An 18,616-nucleotide genomic window follows, 5' to 3' on the forward strand; every position below is an offset into this window, starting at 1 on the left:
TAGTAAACATTTTTATAGAATTTTAAATCATTTTACCATTAATAAAAATATATTATTAAATAAAGCATTTCAAAGTATTTTTCTATCCTTTATTCTTCATTGTCCTCGATTTCTTGTGACCAAATCTTAAGGACGCAATTTATTGTATTTTTTTTTTAAGTTTCTCTAATGTACCTCTGGAAAATTGTATCATTGGAGTGTGCTATAATTGAAGGATTTATTTTTTCCCCCTGCAGATTACAGTATTTCTGAGGTAATCATGATATTTTTTCCTAAAGGGAGCAATTCCATGATATGAGTCTCTAGGAGAGTGTTGATTCTCATTTTTAAGTAAAATTTCAGAGAAACTAGGAGCTTCTGTCTCTGCCAATTTGCTCTTCCATTTGGGTTTTTATGACTGTGACACTGACAAGAACTTGCAAATGAAATTGCTTTTGGCATTACTTAAAATTTGATTCTAACATGAAAATAGTTCTGTATATATCTGCTGACCATGCTACCTTGAAGAAGGGCAGTTGATGACAAATCACTTTCATATTCTCTTTTTACCTGAAACAGAGGGATCTTGGATCTCAATTTACGAAACTGTCTTATTGACAAGCATAACTACCACGATGAACTTTCTCGAAAGCAAAGAGAGAAAGACCGAGATTTTCGAAATTTAAAAAAAATGGAGCTACTCTTGAAAGTGTCCTGGGATGCGCTCACTCAAACTCAAGCACTGCATCAAAGGCTTCTGTTAGAGGTGGGTGCTGGACACTGCTATCTGGTTTGCAAGCTCAGTGCCATCTTTTTGGTTTGTTCTTTTTTTCCTTTGAGGAGCACTGGTGCAGCTTGTGGGATCTTAGTTCCCTGACCAGGGATTGAATCCAGGCCCTCAGCAGTGACAGTACGAAGTCCTAACCATAGACAGCCAGGAGATTCCCTCAGTACCATCTTTCTGAAGCAAAAACATTTCAAGAACTTGTTTTTGCTGTCAATAGGGAAAGAGGGAAAGGAAAAGAACAAATAAAAGATAGCTTTAAAATGCATAAAATCTGTTATAGAGGCCCCAGCCTTACAGTATGTTTCAATTGTTTTGTTATACCAAGATTAGAGAAATGTCTTATTGGGATCATGCATCAGCCTGGCCAGGGGAGCAGTAGGGCCGGGCCATCCAGTTCTGGAAGAGCTAATGGGTTCACTTCAGGGTAGGACCAAGTGACCCACTATGTTTGAAAGAGGTCAAAGAGTCAGATCCAGAATGCTGTCACTGAGACTACAACAGTCAGAAACAAGACCAGATGATGTGAATGTGGATAGACAGCCAGCCTGCACCTCCAATTAGCCAATGCCCATCAGAACCCAGTGTCAGCTCCCTGAAAAATTCTGTGTGTATCAGAGGTGTGCTGCAGCTAGAGAAGGTTCAATATAGCTATCACCTTCTTACTACCTCTGTGCCCCCATGTGGAGGGGTTTAGGTCCCACTGTCTCCGATTCCCTCCTCTTTCACACGGCACCTCCTGTGCTAATGGACCAAGCACTGCTGAAAGGCAGTGAATCATAAAAAGGACTGCTTCCCCTTGCCCCGGCCTTGGCCAGTGCTTCCTTTGGTGAAAGAGAGGTCAGTCTCTGAGATGAAGCAGCTGGGGGTACAAAAATCACACCTGTTTTCTTGTGACCTCAGGAATGTAAACAGGAGTTTCCAGCTATGGTAGACACTTCCAACTCTAACCTATAAGCCTAATTCTCTCCTTCTGGGTATATAAAAGGTTTATACTTCCTTGTACCCTCTGCGATTGAACAGGATCATATGACTGGTTCTGGTCAATGGATTGTGGGCAGAAATGGCACATGTTCCTTCCATCCTAGAGCAGTGTGAGAACCTCTAGCCCCTTTCCCCCCTCCCATGGCCATTGTGGTGACTTCCAATGATTATATGGAAATGTTGTAAATAAATGCGTTCAGGAATACTGAGCCAACTGTGGTCTTGAAGAACCACCTTGACTGGCCACTTTGTCAGAGCAAGAAATAAGCTTTCATGCTTTTGGGTAATGATAGTTAGACTTGTTTCTGAGGCAATAACCTACCCTATCATGATTGAAAGACCAACTTTTATTAAATTGTGAAAATAACTTGTAGAGTTATGAATGTTCTAAATGACTAGGTCTTGATCTTACTGTCAGATGGCACTCATGAACTTTTTTATATCTCATTGGGGTGAAAAATGCTTTGCACACTTTTACAAAACAGAATGTTTATTATTTTTATTATTAAAACAATAGTATTTATGTTTCTCATCTATTTTTAATAGTTTTATTAAAATTCCTACATGTAGATTGATTCCTTTATAACTGAAAAGTTTTAAACTCTAAAAATGTTTTTTTCTATAAAAGCTTACATTTTCTACATCAACCATTACACTACTTTATTTGTTGTTGTTTTCATAGTTATTTCCTCCTCTATCCATTTACTTTCATTCCTTCTGTGTCCTTATCCAGGAGTGTTTTTCATACACAGCATATACTTTTTAATATCTAGTCTGAAAATTTCTTCCTTTCAGTTCTTATATTTAGTCCAAAAGCACATTTGCTAGAGAAGAAAATGGCAATCCACTGTAGTATTCTTGCTGGGGAAATCCCATGGACAGAGGAGCTTGGCGGGCTGCAGTCCATGGGGTCGCAAAACAACTGAGCATGCACAGATACATTTGGGCTTATGGCCGCTGTATTACTATTGCTTTTTCTCTGTCTTATCTATTTTTTGTACCATTTTTTCTCTTGTCTTTTCTTCTTTCAAATTAATAAAAAAGATGAATTTTTCTATTTTCTATTTTCCCCATTTTTTGATATGCATTAGTTTTGCACTCTCTTTTTAGTCTTTCAGTGGCTACCCTTAAGATTACATCATTCATCCTTGACTTATTAGAGTCCAGTATAAATTCTTTTATCCCAGATAATGTTAGAACTTTTGAAGACTCTAGATCTTTGCAAATCTTATACCTTCAAATGTATTTTTTAATCCAACTTTTCAAGTTATTCTTACTCAAAGTACTGGCTTACTGCAAGCTATTCCATCTTAGCCCAAAGCCTTGCACATTAGAAAGTTAAGTTGGAACTTTGGATAAACACAGACTTTCTGGTACTCCACCTCACCCACAATGAGATCTACAGTGATGAGCAGTTAAAATATTTATTCTAAGAATTGCTGGAAACCTAGATGTGGTGAATAGCAGGCTCTTAAGACCAGTAAATGTTGCTTTTATTAATAAAACAATCCTTGTTTATTAAGCAAATAACCATAGTAAGATTTCTTTAAAGAATAATAAGACAAAAATTATCATGGCTTTTAGTAATCTACTATGGTGGTTCCAGTAGTAAGTGAAGTTAGTCTATCAAATATGTTGCTAATGCTGACTCAACAAAACATTTTCCTTAAAAGTGGAATGAAAGATAAGTTGAATGGAGCAGTAAGATAGCTTGTCACGTAGAGAAATATCTATTGGTGATCTCAAAAGCAGTTATAAGCTTGTAACAGTCACAATATTGGTTCTAAAATATGACACACACTAAACAGAATTTTAGAAAAGGAAGAGGAACCAGAGATCAAATTGCCAACATCCGCTGGATCATCAAAAATGCAAGAGAGTTCCAGAAAAACATCTATTTCTGGTTTATTGACTATGCCAAAGTCTTTGACTGTGTGGATCACAATAAACTGTGGAAAATTCTGAAAGAGATGGGAATACCAGACCATCTGACCTGCCTCTTGAGAAACCTATATGCAGGTCAGGAAGCAACAGATAGAACTGGACATGAACAACAGACTGGTTCCAAATAGGAAAAGGAGTACGTCAAGGTTGTATATTGTCACCCTGCTTATTTAACTTATATGCAGAGTACATCATGAGAAACGTTGGGCTGGAAGAAGCACAAGTTGGAATCAAGACTGCCAGGAAAATTATCAATAACCTCAGATATGCAGATGACACCACCCTTATGGCAGAAAGTGAAGAGGAACTAAAAAACCTCTTAATGAAAGTGAAAGAGAAGAATGAAAAAGTTGGCTTAAAGTTCAACATTTAGAAAACTAAGATCATGGCATCACTTCATGGGAAATAGATGGGGAAACAGTGGAAACAGTGTCAGACTTTATTTTTGGGGGCTCCAAAATCATTGCAGATGGTGACTGCAGCCATGAAATTAAAAGATGCTTACTCCTTGGAAGGAAGTTATGACCAACCTAGACAGCATATTAAAAAGCAGAGACACTACTTTGCTAACAAAAGTCTGTCTAGTGAAGGCTATGGTTTTTCCAGTGGTCATGTATGGATGTGAGAATTGGACTGTGAAGAAAGCTGAGTGCCGAAAAATTGATGCTTCTGAACTCTGGTGTTGGAGAAGACTCTTAAGAGACCCTTGGACTGCAAGGAGATCCAACCAGTCCCTCCTAAAGGAGATCAGTCCTGGGTGTTCATTGGAAGGGCTGATGCTAAAGCTGAAACTCCAGTACTTTGGCCACCTCATGTGAAGAGTTGACTCATTGGAAAAGACCCTGATGCTGGGAAAGATTGAAGGCAGAAGGAAAAGGGGATGACAGAGGATGAGATGGCTGGATGGCATCACTGACTCCATGGACATGAGTTTGAGTAAACTCTGGGAGTTGGTGATGGACAGAGAGGCCTGGCGTGCTGCGATTCACGGGGTCACAAAGAGTTGGACACAACTGAGCAACTGAACTGAACTGAACTGAAACAGAATTAAGTTTGTCTTTACCAGAAAATCTAAAATAAAAGGGCACATAAACAGAATATAAAATGTAACTCTGCTTCCAGTTAAGGCATAAAGCATTGGAGTAGACCATGGTTCCTGTCATAAGAACCAGAAAAAAATTAATAAAATAAAATCACATATTTTTAAAAGACATATGAGAGTTGTGGAAGTAAATTAATAGTATAAACACTTCCTAGATGAACAGATACAGGTAGCCTTTTTCCTCCCTGAAGCATCTGCCAAGTCTAGGTATGAGCAGGTAGAAGGTGGGCCTGCCAAGAAGGAACAAAGCTGGAGGCATAATCCTCCCAGACTTTAGACAATATTATAAAGATAGAGTAATCAAAATAACATAGCACTGGTACAAAAACATATAGATCAATGCAACAGAATAGAAAGCCCAGAAATAAACCCACACATCTATGGTTAGTTAATCTTGGGCAAAGGAGGCAAGAATATACAATGGAGAAAAGACAGTCTCTTCAGTAAGTTATGTTGGGGAAGTTGGACACAATCTCTTAAAAATTCATGAAGTTATAAGAGAACACTGCCTGACACCACACTCAAAAATCAACTAAAGTGACTTAAGGACTTAAATATAAAATGCAAAACCATAAAACTTCTAGAAGAAAACAAAGACGAAACATTCTCTGACATAAACTGTACCAATAGTTTTCTTAGGTCAGTTAACCAAGGCAATAGAAATAAAAGCAAAAGTAGAAACAGGGGACCTAATGAAACATAATGGAGAAGGAAATGGCAACCCACTCCAATATTCTTTCCTGGAGAATCCCAGGGACAGAGGAGCCTGGCAGGCTATAGTCCATGGGGTTGCAAGAGTCGGGCACGACTTAGCGACTAAACCAATCAAACATATAAGCTTTGCACAGCAAAGGAAACCATAAACAAAATGAAAAGACAACCAATGGACTGGGAGAAAATACAGGAAAATATCACTTCTATGTGGAATCCAAAAAAATGACACAAATGAATTTATCTATGAAACAGGATCACAGACATTGAGAACAGATCTGTGGTTGCCAAAAGGGAGAGGAGGTGAAGGAGGAATGCAGTGGGAATGTGGGGTTAGCAGATGCAAACTATTATATATAGAATGGATAAACAATAAAGTCCTACTGTATATCAAAGGGAACCATATTCAGTATTCTGTGATAAACCATAATGGAAAAGAATATTTTAAAAGAATGTTTCTCTATATATCTGAACCCCTTTGCTGTATAGCAGAAATTAACATAACACTGTAAATTAACTGTACTTTAAAATGAAATATATCCAAAATAAATAACGAGTTATGTGAAAAATATAAAAAGAAGCAACATCCATATACATCTTAAACTGAATTCTGAAGTCTATAACTAGAATTTCCTCTCTCATTGGTTCATCACTTTGCCAATACTTTGTCCTTATTACAGTCTTTTCCTTCAAAGAAAGGCAAATAAGATTCTTGGCTTTTAATTAAGAAAAGCCTTAAGTGCCATATTACCTATATTACTAAAGTACAATGGGCTCTGTTTCTGTATGTTGAAATACAGTTGATCATGCAGTTTCATGAAATATATATGATTTTTATTGGGCTTTAAAAAAAGAAAAAGACCAGCCTGCCATAAGGACAGAGATTTTCCGAGGGTTAGGGAAAACCATGACAAATTGAAATGTAGAGAATTTCTTAAAGATATCACACTTTCAGGAAACCAAACTACACATTAAATACACTCTGATTTTAATCACAGCTCCTACTGACCTCCATTGAGGTGCGGAAGAGGAACAAACCCCGTATCTACATTCTAACACAGCTCCCTCAGTGACCCCAGGGGTTTTGCTTTGACATTCACTGTCATGTTTTAAGGGTTGGAATATTATGTCTATAAGGTTGTCTTCTTTCAAAATAAAAACATGCTCAAGATTGTGGCAACAACAACAAAATCCCATAACCAAGTAACTATCTCATTTTCTGTATGTACACATCAAGTCGTGTACCACGCAGGTCATCCATCCCCAGGAAGCAGAACGCCAGGCATCACTCACCTATCTTGGGGAGGGGGCCCACTGCATCTTGGCTTTGGGAGTCACCAAGGAAAACACAGCAGTCAAGTACTGGATGGAACAACACTACCTCCACAAAGAAGAGACAGGAAGATCAGCTTCAGTGGTGAACTTTGGTCCCCAGTGGCCAGCAGTCTCTCCTGATGGCCAACTCAGGGTGATCGGCCTATGCTCACAACTGTCTTACTACGGTGAAAGGAACCCTGATCCTTCTTGTGGAGTCTGAAATACTGAAAGCTGGCAGTATGCCTGAGGGCCACTGATATACAGGCTTAAGCAGAACCAAGGAGTTCTCACTGTGCCTGAAACAGGGAAAGATATTCCCACACAAAGTGATAAACCAGTACAGGCTGTGTGGATTCCCCATCTCTTCATAAGGAAGAGTTCTAGGGCCAAAGCCCATTCTTCTGTAGCCATGCATGCATGCCAAATGGAGGTGGAAAGGCTGCAGGCAGGAGACTGCTTTTTCCAACAGCACTTTTCCCTTATTTGTAGTTTTCTAGAAGATTCATCTCTCTCTGCTCTTAGAAGTGATTCTGCATTTCTCTTAGTGACTCCCTTCAAGGCAATTGTGACAATTTAACTATATGGAGGAAAGCATCAGTTTTGAGTCAGGCAGAGTCAGGTTTAAATCCTAGATTCACTGAACAGCTGCTGATGTTTGGCATTTTCAACCTTTGAACTGGGATTACTGCAAGGAATAAAGTGATTACAGATGTGTAAGTATGTGGTTCCAAGAAGACAGTACCAAGAAACAACTGTTGCTTTTCTTCCTGTATATATATATAAACTTTTTCAAAGGCTAAAGAAAATTTTATAATCAGAATAAGACTTTGAATATGGCTATTTCATTCCAGTGGCAAGGATGGCACATTCAGGCCCTACTGACAGCCCTCAGGAAAGCCTTCCAGTATCCACTCTGCATCATCTGAAGGACTGCCACTGCCACCAGCTATTTTCCCTTTGTTCTATTTTTTCCAGGTTCAATCTACTCTCCATTTTGCTACTAATTTAATATTCTTAAATGAAAAAAAAAATTTAAAAAATTCTTAAATGATACTTTCATGTGTCACCTGTTCAAGACATTCATATTATAATCATAGGATGAAAGAACTGAGAGGAATTGTAAAGATCATATGGTCCAAGGAAAGCAAATGCCAATTCTCTTCAGCTGGTGGTAGCCCCCAGCAGTGAACATTTTGCAAAGGATTCGGAGACTCAGCACTGGCTTATCAGTTCTGTAGTTGATTAGCGATGTCTGCCTCAGGTATAGAAAGGTCCATGACAGCATATACACCATTTATTTCCTATTCTTAATTAAGTCCTCTTCCTTTAGCTAATTCTTGTGATCTATCTTCATCATTTAAGTAATATGTGAATAATGCTACTCCTTCATTTTTCAGTTTTAGACCTGATTATTTTTACTTCTCACTATAAAAGATGAGGATTAAGCTTATTTTTGACGTCCCTGGTGGCTCAGATGGTAAAGCATCTGCCTACAATGCAGGAGACCCAGGTTCAATCCCTGGGTCGGGAAGATCTCCTGGAGAAGGAAATGGCAACCCACTCCAGTATTCTTGCCTGGAAAATCCCATGGATGGAGGAGCCTGGTGGGCTACAAGTCCGAGGGGTCACAAAAAGTCAGATATAACTGAGAGACTTCACTTTCACTTTCAAGCTTCTTTTAAACCGTGTCTGTTGAACATACCTATTTCTTGTCCCTCCATATACTAAATAGCTTTATGCTATAATTTTAGCCATTTTGAAGTTTCATATTTGCATTATTATGAATAAATGTCATTCACACCTGAGTCACATTAGAGAATTACTTACAAAATTGTGTTCCCCAATATTTATATACATTGTGTTTTTATTTGTAGTTTTCTGTGTATTTATCATTAGTTCAACCCCAAACTGTCCTGTTACTGTGTAAATTTCCTCTCAGCATGTTAAAACACACTTGGTAGTCTACTCATTTAATCTTATAGAAATCACTTCTGAGACTTTTCAGTAATCTCTAGCCAAAGACCAGTAGGAACACATCTATGGTTGAATGAGTTGATTTTACTACTCATTGCAATAAGAGAAAATACACACCAGGTGGAATAGTAGGGTATCTCAGTATATAGCCTATTAGAAAGGACATATAGGTTTGGGGCTGGTGTTATATGTTTTGGGGGATGTTTTAAGAAAACAGGACTTTGCCTTAGATTTGAATATTGTCAGAAAGTGAGGGTAATCCTATGAATGAGTATCTTAATAAATTTTATGGCAGAAAGAGAAAAGACTAGATTGAGGCTAAAGCAAGGAAGACCAGGAGACGGGAATACATGATATTTTGTGGCTTGGACAATGTTCTTGTTTGTATCTGTGACCAAAGACAAAGTGGTCTTCTTTTTGTCTATGATCATAGAATGGTCTTGTCTGATGGTGATTTTCTGTGAAATTGTGTTCAACAGAACACCAGCTGTGAGGGCCAGGTCAACTGCCAGATATCAGAAACTGCTTTTCCCTTCTCAGCCTTCTGATCTGTTGCAAATTGGGTCTCACTTCTCTACATGTACACTCCCCAGCTTAGGAGACTTACTCACCATCTGGTGACTCCCTTTATCTCTCTCCTGTGTTGGATCCTGTATTCCATGAGTCTCTTCTATTTCTCTTTGACTTACTCTCTTTTTGTGGGGATATCATCCACCTTTCCCTGAGAAAAGGTGAATGGAAACTAATTTTTTAAGACCGGTGTGTTAGAAAATGCAGTCAGAACACCTTGCATGTCGGGAAATATTTTATCCTCACTTTAGCTTAGCACATAATTAATAATTTTACTGGATATGACATTTTAATTAGAAATTATTTTTCCTCATAATGAAGGTATAGATCAATTGTCTTTTATTGCACTACTAAGACACTTGGTGCCATTCTCACGCTTGATTCTTTGTTTGAAACCAGCTTTTCTTTTTTTCCATGCTGGAAACTTGTAGGATTTTTTACTGCCTCTCAAAATTTAAAATTTCACAATGAAGTTCCCCCTTGTGAGGCTTCTATTTTTAGCCATCGAACTGGACACAGAGTGGGTTCTTTGCATAAAGAGACTTATGTTTTTCATCTCTGAAACACCATCTTAAATAATTTCTCCAAGTTTGTCCACTTTTATTTTACTATTCTCTTTCTGGGACTTCTATTATCCAGATGTTAGACCTTTGCAAAGAATCCTTTTAATTTTCTTCTTTTTTTTTTTTCATATTTTCCATTGTTTTGTTTTTCTGACTTGCTACAAGGGAAATTTCTTCCACTTTTTCTTCCATTCTGTTATATTTTAAATTTCCATAAGCTATTTTTCTCCTAATGCTTATTTTTTATTGTACCCTTATGCATACTTCATATCTTTTTTTAATCTCACCAAAGATATTAATAATAGCTTTTTATTTTTTTCTTCTCTCTGAAAATTACATTTTTCTGTTTTTGTGTGTGTGTGTTTTGTGTTCTTGTTTATTTTTTCTCTTTCTTACTAGAAATTTTTCTCATCTATCTGGTAATCCTTAGCTATCAAGTTATATTTAAGAGTAAGAATACTATAAAGCATGCTGTTTCTGATGATGAGGTTTGCCACTATAGACTTATCTCACTTGACACAATTATATAAGGGATTTCTCCTGACCAAAGAAGAAATTGTGGTAGCATGCTCACACGTTGTTCGTATTTTAGTAAAGAAATGCTATTTATATTGGACTACTTCTAGCTATTAAGTCCATAAAATAACACTCATATAGCATAGAACAGAAATGAAAATAGAAGTCCTTTTCCATCACTGATTTCAAGAAAAGTCTATGCTTTTGTTCTAGTTCAGTTTCAGGGGGAGACTAACTTTCTCTTTGAACTTATGACTTATAATTAGCCCAGCCATGGTCCTACGCTGACTGGCAGTACTTGAAAATAGGAGTGGGTCAGGCCAGTCACTCCCAGTCTGAACATTTCAGACTTGCAAGCATTCCAAAAACAAAAAAGATAAAAGATAAGCATGAAGGGATCAGGCTATTCTTCAAAATTTGTTTCCCCCTAGGGACAACTGTTTGATTCTCTTAGGCCTTTGACTGTAGAGACACTCCCAGAATTCCACAGACCTCATGAAAATTTGAAATATTTTAGAAAAACAACAGCCTTAAAGAAACTGAAGTTCACTGATACAAAGTAACTGGGATGTTTACAACAAAATATGCCTAATTTCTTAATTTTATGAAAGTAAATGTTTGTTTATGTATTAAAAAATGTCAGGAAAAACAGACACCAAACTATTAATGCTGCCTCCCGATGAGTAGCATCTGAATGTGGAAGTGGGGAGCAAAGATATTTAATTTCTCACTTACTTTTTTCATTTTTTGTTTCAATAAATGCACAGTTTTAAAAAATATATCAAATGCTACACTATAAAAATCAAATAAATAACTAAAATGAATAAGCTTACAAAACATACTATATATACAGCTTAGGGGCTCGAAAATAATGGTCAATTACTTTACCTTGGTACTAGAACTTAATATTAGAACTTTGATACTTGATCAGTTTTTCTCTTCTCCATTAGTGGAAACTTCAGCCTAATTCCAGCCTAGTCCCCAGATTACCTTAGAAGATTTCCTTTGGAAAAGATGTATCAATCAGGTTTTCAATTTGGCTTCAAGAAGTAGTAGAAACTCAATTACAGTGGTTTAAGTAAATAGGGGTTGCTTCATTCAAATAATAAAAAAATCCAAAGATAGGCACACACCAAGCAGTTTCGCATAATGAAAAGTACAGAGCCTCTGAGCTTTCTTGTCTGTCATCTTTAACATGGATGTTTTTTCTCCAAGGTTACAAAATGGCCATTAAGCCTTTGAGCATAAGATCATACAGAAGTGAGGAAGGGCAGAGAGCAAAATGCACATGGTAGCTGACTTGGCTGACACTGTCTTTCTAAAACAGTCACTTTTCCAGGAGCCCCTCCAGATTTCCACTTACATTTTATTGGCCCACCCTGGCTCTTATCATCACCCCCAACTGTGAAGGAGTTTGAAGATTTTTGGATATACCACAGCTCTGAACAAAACTGGGGTTCCGTTAGTAAGGTCAAAGTGGAGGATAGATATTGGCTAGGCAGCCAGGAAGCTCTGCTAACAATGGTTCACCTTGTTACCTCTCTCACAAACAAAGCACACTTAATTCCCTTTGAAACTAGAGGGCTGGGTTTGTGGAGAATTGAGAAAATGTTAAAAAGCAGTTATGCAGAGTTCAAAAATGAGCATCATTCACTGTAGAGTTGTTTGTAATTTAAAACATTGGGAAAAACTTGAAATGCCTGAGACCTGAATCCAGGAAAATTTGTCAGGAGCCTTTAGCTGACAGAGGAGTTGATGAGTTTGCTCTCATCATATCTTCTGTAGAAACTGTACAAGCTTCTCTAGTCCCTGTCAGTGTACGTGTGCAGATTTGCCAACACTTGGGAGCAACATTTGGAGCAGCCTGCTCCTGGGCATCAGTGGCAGAGAAATAGTCAGGGACCAAGATACTTGCTGGACTCCAATCTGTCCAGCAAGAATTAACTCTACTTTCCAGAAGGAAAACTCAAAGTCTTCCTCGCTGGCTTCTCAACTCTTCCTTGAAACCTTCCTTGATTATTCAAGTCTATGTGAAGCTCTCCATTCCCTGAGCTGCTGTAGGAATTATCTGCTCATCCAAATCACAAATTCTATATATTATTACATGGATTTCACAATACCATGTCTCATTTCCCTAAGTCCAGTATGTGCTTCTCAGCAGCTAGCTCTCTGTAGGAGGAGAGGCCATGGAAAGCAGGATGTCATTGGGCCTCTGTGGGCAAAAAAGATGCTACTGAAGATGCACAGGTTCGTGGATGTGGAGCATCCAAAGGCATATTTCAGCTACTTTAAAAGATCAGTGTGAACTTCAGAAGGATCCTGTTTAGTGACCTTTAAATCACTAAAAGAGTATGATCTTCTCTTCTTGGGACAAATTTTAGCCAATATTCAACTTTGGTGCCTAGAAGTGTATGCTGTCACAGTAGGAAATAAACCACATCAGACTGGAGTCATGAGCTTTTGATGTGAAGATCCAACTCTAAATCTCTGAGTCAAGTATGCAGTCAGCACCCCAATGTAACCCTTCTTGTATCCTTGGATGGTACTCCTTCCCCTTCAGCTGCCACGCGTCCTCTTTTTCTCTGCTCTCTTCTCCATCATAAAGAATCCGGTAAGTTCATTGCTAATAGGAGAACAACATCTTATAATAAGATGTTCTCTCTTCAAAGTGCTTTGACAGAGGACAAAAGCACAAGCTAATACAATAAAAATGTAATGTTGGAATCTCAAGTATCAACAAAAAAAGAGAGTTTTCTTCTGTATAACAACTTTCCAGGTACTCAAACTACTACAGAGTAGACAACTATTCTGTTCTTAATAACTCCTACATTTCTTTATAGTATTTCATAAATGAATTCAGGTAAGTATTGATATAAAAAATATCATTTGAATACATGTTTCCAAAGTGCTGAGTCATTAAAGAGGTAGTAAAATACAGTGTTAAGACCATGGGCTCTGAGTCTAACTGCTGGGTTCGCACGTATACCACCATGGCGAGGTGCTTAAATGTCTTTGTTCCTCATTGTCATCTGTACAACTGGAGATAATATTACCTACCTAACGGGGTGATTATAAGAATTAAATAAGACTATACACATAAGCTGGAGAAGGCATTGGCACCCCACTCCAGTACTCTTGCCTGGAAAATCGCATGGATGGAGGAGCCTGGTAGGCTGCAGTCCATGGGGTCATGAAGAGTCGGACACGACTGAGCGACTTCACTTTCACTTTTCACTCTCATGCATTGGAGAAGGAAATGGAACCCACTCCAGTGTTCTTGCCTGGAGAACCCCAGGCACCGTGGAGTCTGGTGGGCTGCCGTCTATGGGGTCGCACAGAGTTGGGCACGACTGAAGTGACTTAGCAGCAGCAGCAGCATACGCATAAGCACTTAGAACTTTTTTTAACACACACTCATGCTCTATAAATGTTAGCAACTATTAGTAGTAAGGTTTTTATTTCCAAATTAATAAGAAGTAGAATATTTGCAGCTGGTGAATTACAAATCTCTTGCAAATCTTCATATTTCAATTTACCATGACTTTACAAAGAATATTCAGCATGATAAGCAGTTTCCTGTAAGAGTGAGAATCATAATTTGCCCACCATTTTCAAAAGGTTCATGATGGGGTTGACTACAGGACACTGAAAATTTCTTTCTTGTATAATGCCTGTTTTAAATTCTGATTTCCAGATTGAAGCTATTCCTAAAGATGATTCTACATTATCTGAGAGAAGGCGAGAACTCCACAAGGAAGTTGAAGTAGCTAAGAGGAATTTAACCCAGCAGGTTAATATCAACTTTCACTTAAATTTCTAAGAATGACTAATGCAAAGCTGTGTTTTTAACTGTGTTCCATGAAACCTCGTTAGTAGAAAAGTCAAAGAGAGTATGATCCTACCCAATATGAGTCTGTTTCTTTATCTCAAAGTCCACTTAAACCCACATTAAAATTTTGGAGGAGGAAAAAAAATATGTTTGAGAGAGCAAAAAAAAAAATTACACAAATTCATGAGAGTTTAAAGTAAAAAGCCTACTGATTCAAAATAAATAATAAATGCATTATTTCACCAATATCCAATTTCAAATTTTGTTTATTCAAAACCACTGTCAAAGTAAAACATGCTTTTATTTCTCTTCAAAAATTTACTTGAAAATATAGTCTGAATAAGAAAAAGTTACATGCTATTATGTTTGCACTTTCTTTTTATAAGATAAATACTTGGTGCTAAGGCAGCAGAGTTACTTTTTGTATTTTAATAAAATAAACTCTACATAGAAGATTTTAAAACTAGTCTGAGATACTGTCCTTAGTTCAGTTCAGTTCAGTCGCTCAGTCGTGTCCGACTCTTTGCGACCCCATGAATCACAGCACACCAGGCCTCCCTGTCCATCACCAACTCCCGAAGTTTACTTAAACTCATGTCATTGAGTCGGTGATGCCATCCAACCATCTCATCCTCTGTTGTCCCCTACTCCTCCTGCCCTCAATCTTTCCCAGCATCAGGGTCTTTTCAAATGAGTCAGCTCTTCGCATCAGGTGGCCAAAGTATTGGAGTTTCAGCTTCAACATCAGTCCTACCAATGAACACCCAGGACTGATCTCCTTTAGGATGGACTGGTTGGATCTCCTTGCAGTCCAAGGGTCTTAGTGTGTTCCTTCAAATAAATACTTTATAATATTTGTGTTTTTTCCAAAAGAAAATCCTATCAGAAGCTGAGTCTAAGTTAGTAGAACAGCAACTTGCTGAGGAAAACAAGCTTTTAAAGGAGCAAGAAAACATTCAAGAACTGGTATTCAACCTTGTCCGTATGACTCAAATAAAAATTGATGAAAAGGAGCAAAAATCCAAGGATTTCCTCAAAGCTCAGGTAACTGCATTTTTGTAACCATTCATTAATTACCACAACAGTCCAGGGTAGCCTCATGTTAATACAATGTTCATTAGAAAACTATGACTTTAAGTCCCTTTCAAGTTCAGTGACTACACAGCTTCCCTAAACAAAACTCAACCATGCATTGAAAAACAGTCCCAGGATTCAGCTGGCAACAGTCAACAATCTAGAGGGGAAAGAATTAGCTCAATGATAATGAGCAGAGGATTTGAACAGATGACAATTTCAGTAAGAATAAGGTGAGTACCTCCAGGCGAAATGGCTGACAGGCCCAAAGGCACAGGTGTCTGTGACTCACCACCATCCCACAGTCCATCATGATTTACCCAGAACTCAGGAGCCGCAGCATCAGACCACTCTCCTTCCCAAGTTCATCAAGTCAGGATCATTTAAAACAGTGTGAGGACAGTTACCTTTAGTAACTGTTTCACCCTATGCCTTTCCTGGGCTCCTGACCAAGTACCAGAGCTGACCCAGTGCAACATCCCCAAACAAAATCAACAATGAAACAACAGCCAAACAATCTTTCTATCACAGCTAAAATCCTAACATTACAATCGTTTATTCCACATAAGGATTGTGTCCAGAGACCCTCTTTTAAAAATTATTATGGAGTTTCCCTGGTGGTCCAGTGACAAAGAATCCACCTGCCAATGCAGGAGACATGGGTTCCATCCCTGGTCCAGGAAGATCCCACGTGCCCCGGAGCAACTAACCCCGCGTGCTGCCACCACTGAGGACTGCACACTTAGAGCTGGTGTTCACAACGAGAGAAGCCACCGCAGTGAGAAGCCTGGGCGCCACAAGAAAGAGCAGCTCCCACTGCTGCAACTAGAGAAAGCCCACACTCAGCAACAAAGACCCACCACCCCAAAAACTAAAAAGTATATAACTCTTCTTAAAAATGATATATGTTACCCAAGTAGAATACCTAAATTTACCATGTGACCCAGATGCTGGCTGTTTCTGAGTGCAGCTTTGTTTAATTCTGAGCAAGCATTCACACAGGGTAGCGTTTCTTTCTTATTTTTTGGAAAGAATGAACAACAAAGCGTTACTGAGCCATGAGGGTAAATACAGATGAGAGAAAACTAAGGTAAAGATCTGCATCACACAACCCACAGCCAACTATTCAAACTGCCCTTTAACTGTTTATTGCCACATCCCCACCACCCCAGAATATCTGAGAGAGAGAAACTAAAAGTTTAGCAGGGTTGGGGCACAGGAAGATAGGGAAAGTGTGTCAAACAGTGAGACCCGAGAGGAGAGGTCAGGCAGTGAAGGTCACTTAATCCCCGTTGAACAGTTTGGATCCAGTTTGTCCCAGAAGCTCAGGCAAAGCCCAGTAGAGTTCAGGGAGTTTCAGTAAAAAAACGAAAGACAGTGGCCAGGGAGGAACCGGGAAAAGAAGGCAGCCTGAGGGAACAGCGTGGCAGAGGGGAGGAGGAAGAGGAACGAAATTAGGAGCAGGATACTTGTTACAAGAAGCATGGATCTGTTTCATGAACTAGACAATTTTTAAATTAACCTCAAAACCTGATACATGTGTTACCCATGTGTGACTAATCTATGTCTGCCAAATCTCATGACTAAATTGGCTAATTTAGCGCTCTAACTGCTCTCAAAGGAGATCAATTCTTTCTCTTGAAATATGGAAATCAATAAAGGAAAAATATTGTTTCCCCAAAGTATTCTGAGCACTGGGGATTAATCTGTTAAACAGTGGTAATACACTATACTTTCCATAAGGATCAGTCAATCTTATCATTTATTTTCACCTCTCATCTACCTCCCTAAGATAAAAGGTGAAGGGACAAAGAAAGTCAACGTTGCTATCACCTCCAAGAGGGAGTGGATGACTACATTTTACATCTCTTTAATTCTTCATAGACACAGTTACTCAGATGCCTAGTTTCTTTTATGGGAATTGCTCTCACAGTCCTTAAGGCCGGCAGAAACTGGTTTCTACTAGCAAAATTCTGTACTTCTTTGAATACATTTTTCACCCTAGATGAGAGACACAACATCTTTAGATTTGAAGACGTGCTCGTTCTTTTAGCACTTGGTGTATCTTGAGGACTTTGGAAACAATAACTGCTGCCTTTTAAAATATTTGTGTGGAATCTGTTTCTTACCTCCTCATGGGGCTGGTCTCAGCACAGCACTTCATTCTGTAGGAAAAAACACCCACCGTACAAAATAACGGAAAGGTGCTTTAAAATCATGGTTTCAGGGACTTCCCTGGTGGTCCAGTGGTTAAGAATCCACCTTCCAATGCAGGGGACGCAGGTTTGAGCTCTGGTTCAGGAAGATTCCACGTGGGGGGTTGGGAGGGACCTAAGTCGGTGCTCCACGGAGCCTGCTCCCTAGAGCGCTTGCGCCCCAAGTACCGAGCCTCTGCATTCTGGAAACCTGGGCAACTGGAGAGAAAGCTTCGCGCTCCAGCAGAGATCCCGACTGCCGCCCCTAAGACCCACCGCAGCCAAAAATAAATAAATAAACAAAAATAAAATTATGACTTCAGTCTCTCACCAAAAATCACTGAGGCTTCAACTCACAACAGTTCTATGACAACCTGGAGGCGTGGTATGGGTAGGAGCTGAGGTGGGAGAGAAGTTCAGGAGAGAGGAGACGTGTACACCTACGGCTGATTCACGTTGCTGTATGGCAGAAGCTAACACAGTATTCTAAAGCAATTATCCTCTAGTTAAAGGGAAAAAAAGCCACCTGATTCCAACCCCCCTCCCTCAACTGTCGTTCACCAGTTCCTCACTCACCCAACCCAATCGTGCTTTCCGTAATCATTCCCTGGCTCTTGAAAAGTTCCCTGAATTTTCCTCAGACCACCCTGGGCAGACCCCTTTCCCCCCCTCCTCTCTGGCTCTTTCTGCCCTTTAGTGAACCCTTTGTCCTAGTCAATGCAATTCAGTTCCGCCGGCCAGGTAACTTTCAGCCCCCAACGCACCTCTTCCCTGTGATCTGCACAGCCCAGCTGATGAAGATAGAATGGTCTTTAGTGGATACTTATGAGATGGGGTGAGGCTGGGAATATCCACATGCTGTTGGTGGTGGACTTTTTAAAAATTTCACAATTAACTTTTATATTTCAGCAAAAATATACCAACATTGTTAGGGAGATCAAAGCAAAGGATCTTGAAATCCGGATACACAGGAAGAAAAAACGTGAAATTCATCGGAGGTAAAGATTACTCGAGGACTTATCTAGTTAGTTTAGAGAGGGAAACAGATATTTCACAAGTTTCAAAAATTCTTGT

At 39.0% G+C, this 18,616-nt stretch overlaps 1 protein-coding gene and 1 non-coding gene across 4 annotated transcripts in view; both read left to right on the forward strand.

Annotated features, from left to right (window-relative positions):
- The window catches only part of CCDC146 (coiled-coil domain containing 146), a 140,359-nt gene that overhangs the window by 108,051 nt on the left and 13,692 nt on the right, over positions 1-18,616 (forward strand). For 2 of the 3 annotated variants that reach the window (XM_070469693.1, XM_020880313.2), the window contains 4 exons: positions 559-745; positions 14,139-14,234; positions 15,147-15,317; positions 18,452-18,540. In XM_070469693.1, the coding sequence (XP_070325794.1) occupies positions 559-745; positions 14,139-14,234; positions 15,147-15,317; positions 18,452-18,540 (543 nt within the window). The remainder of the gene's footprint in view (positions 1-558; positions 746-14,138; positions 14,235-15,146; positions 15,318-18,451; positions 18,541-18,616) is intronic. The other variant, XM_070469704.1, reaches the window with a different exon arrangement.
- Positions 8,281-8,352, forward strand: TRNAC-ACA (transfer RNA cysteine (anticodon ACA)). Its single transcript has one exon. It is a non-coding gene; the product is annotated as a tRNA-Cys (tRNA).

The sequence above is a fragment of the Odocoileus virginianus genome, chromosome 1, assembly GCF_023699985.2.
Source record: "Odocoileus virginianus isolate 20LAN1187 ecotype Illinois chromosome 1, Ovbor_1.2, whole genome shotgun sequence".
Lineage (NCBI taxonomy): Eukaryota > Metazoa > Chordata > Mammalia > Artiodactyla > Cervidae > Odocoileus > Odocoileus virginianus.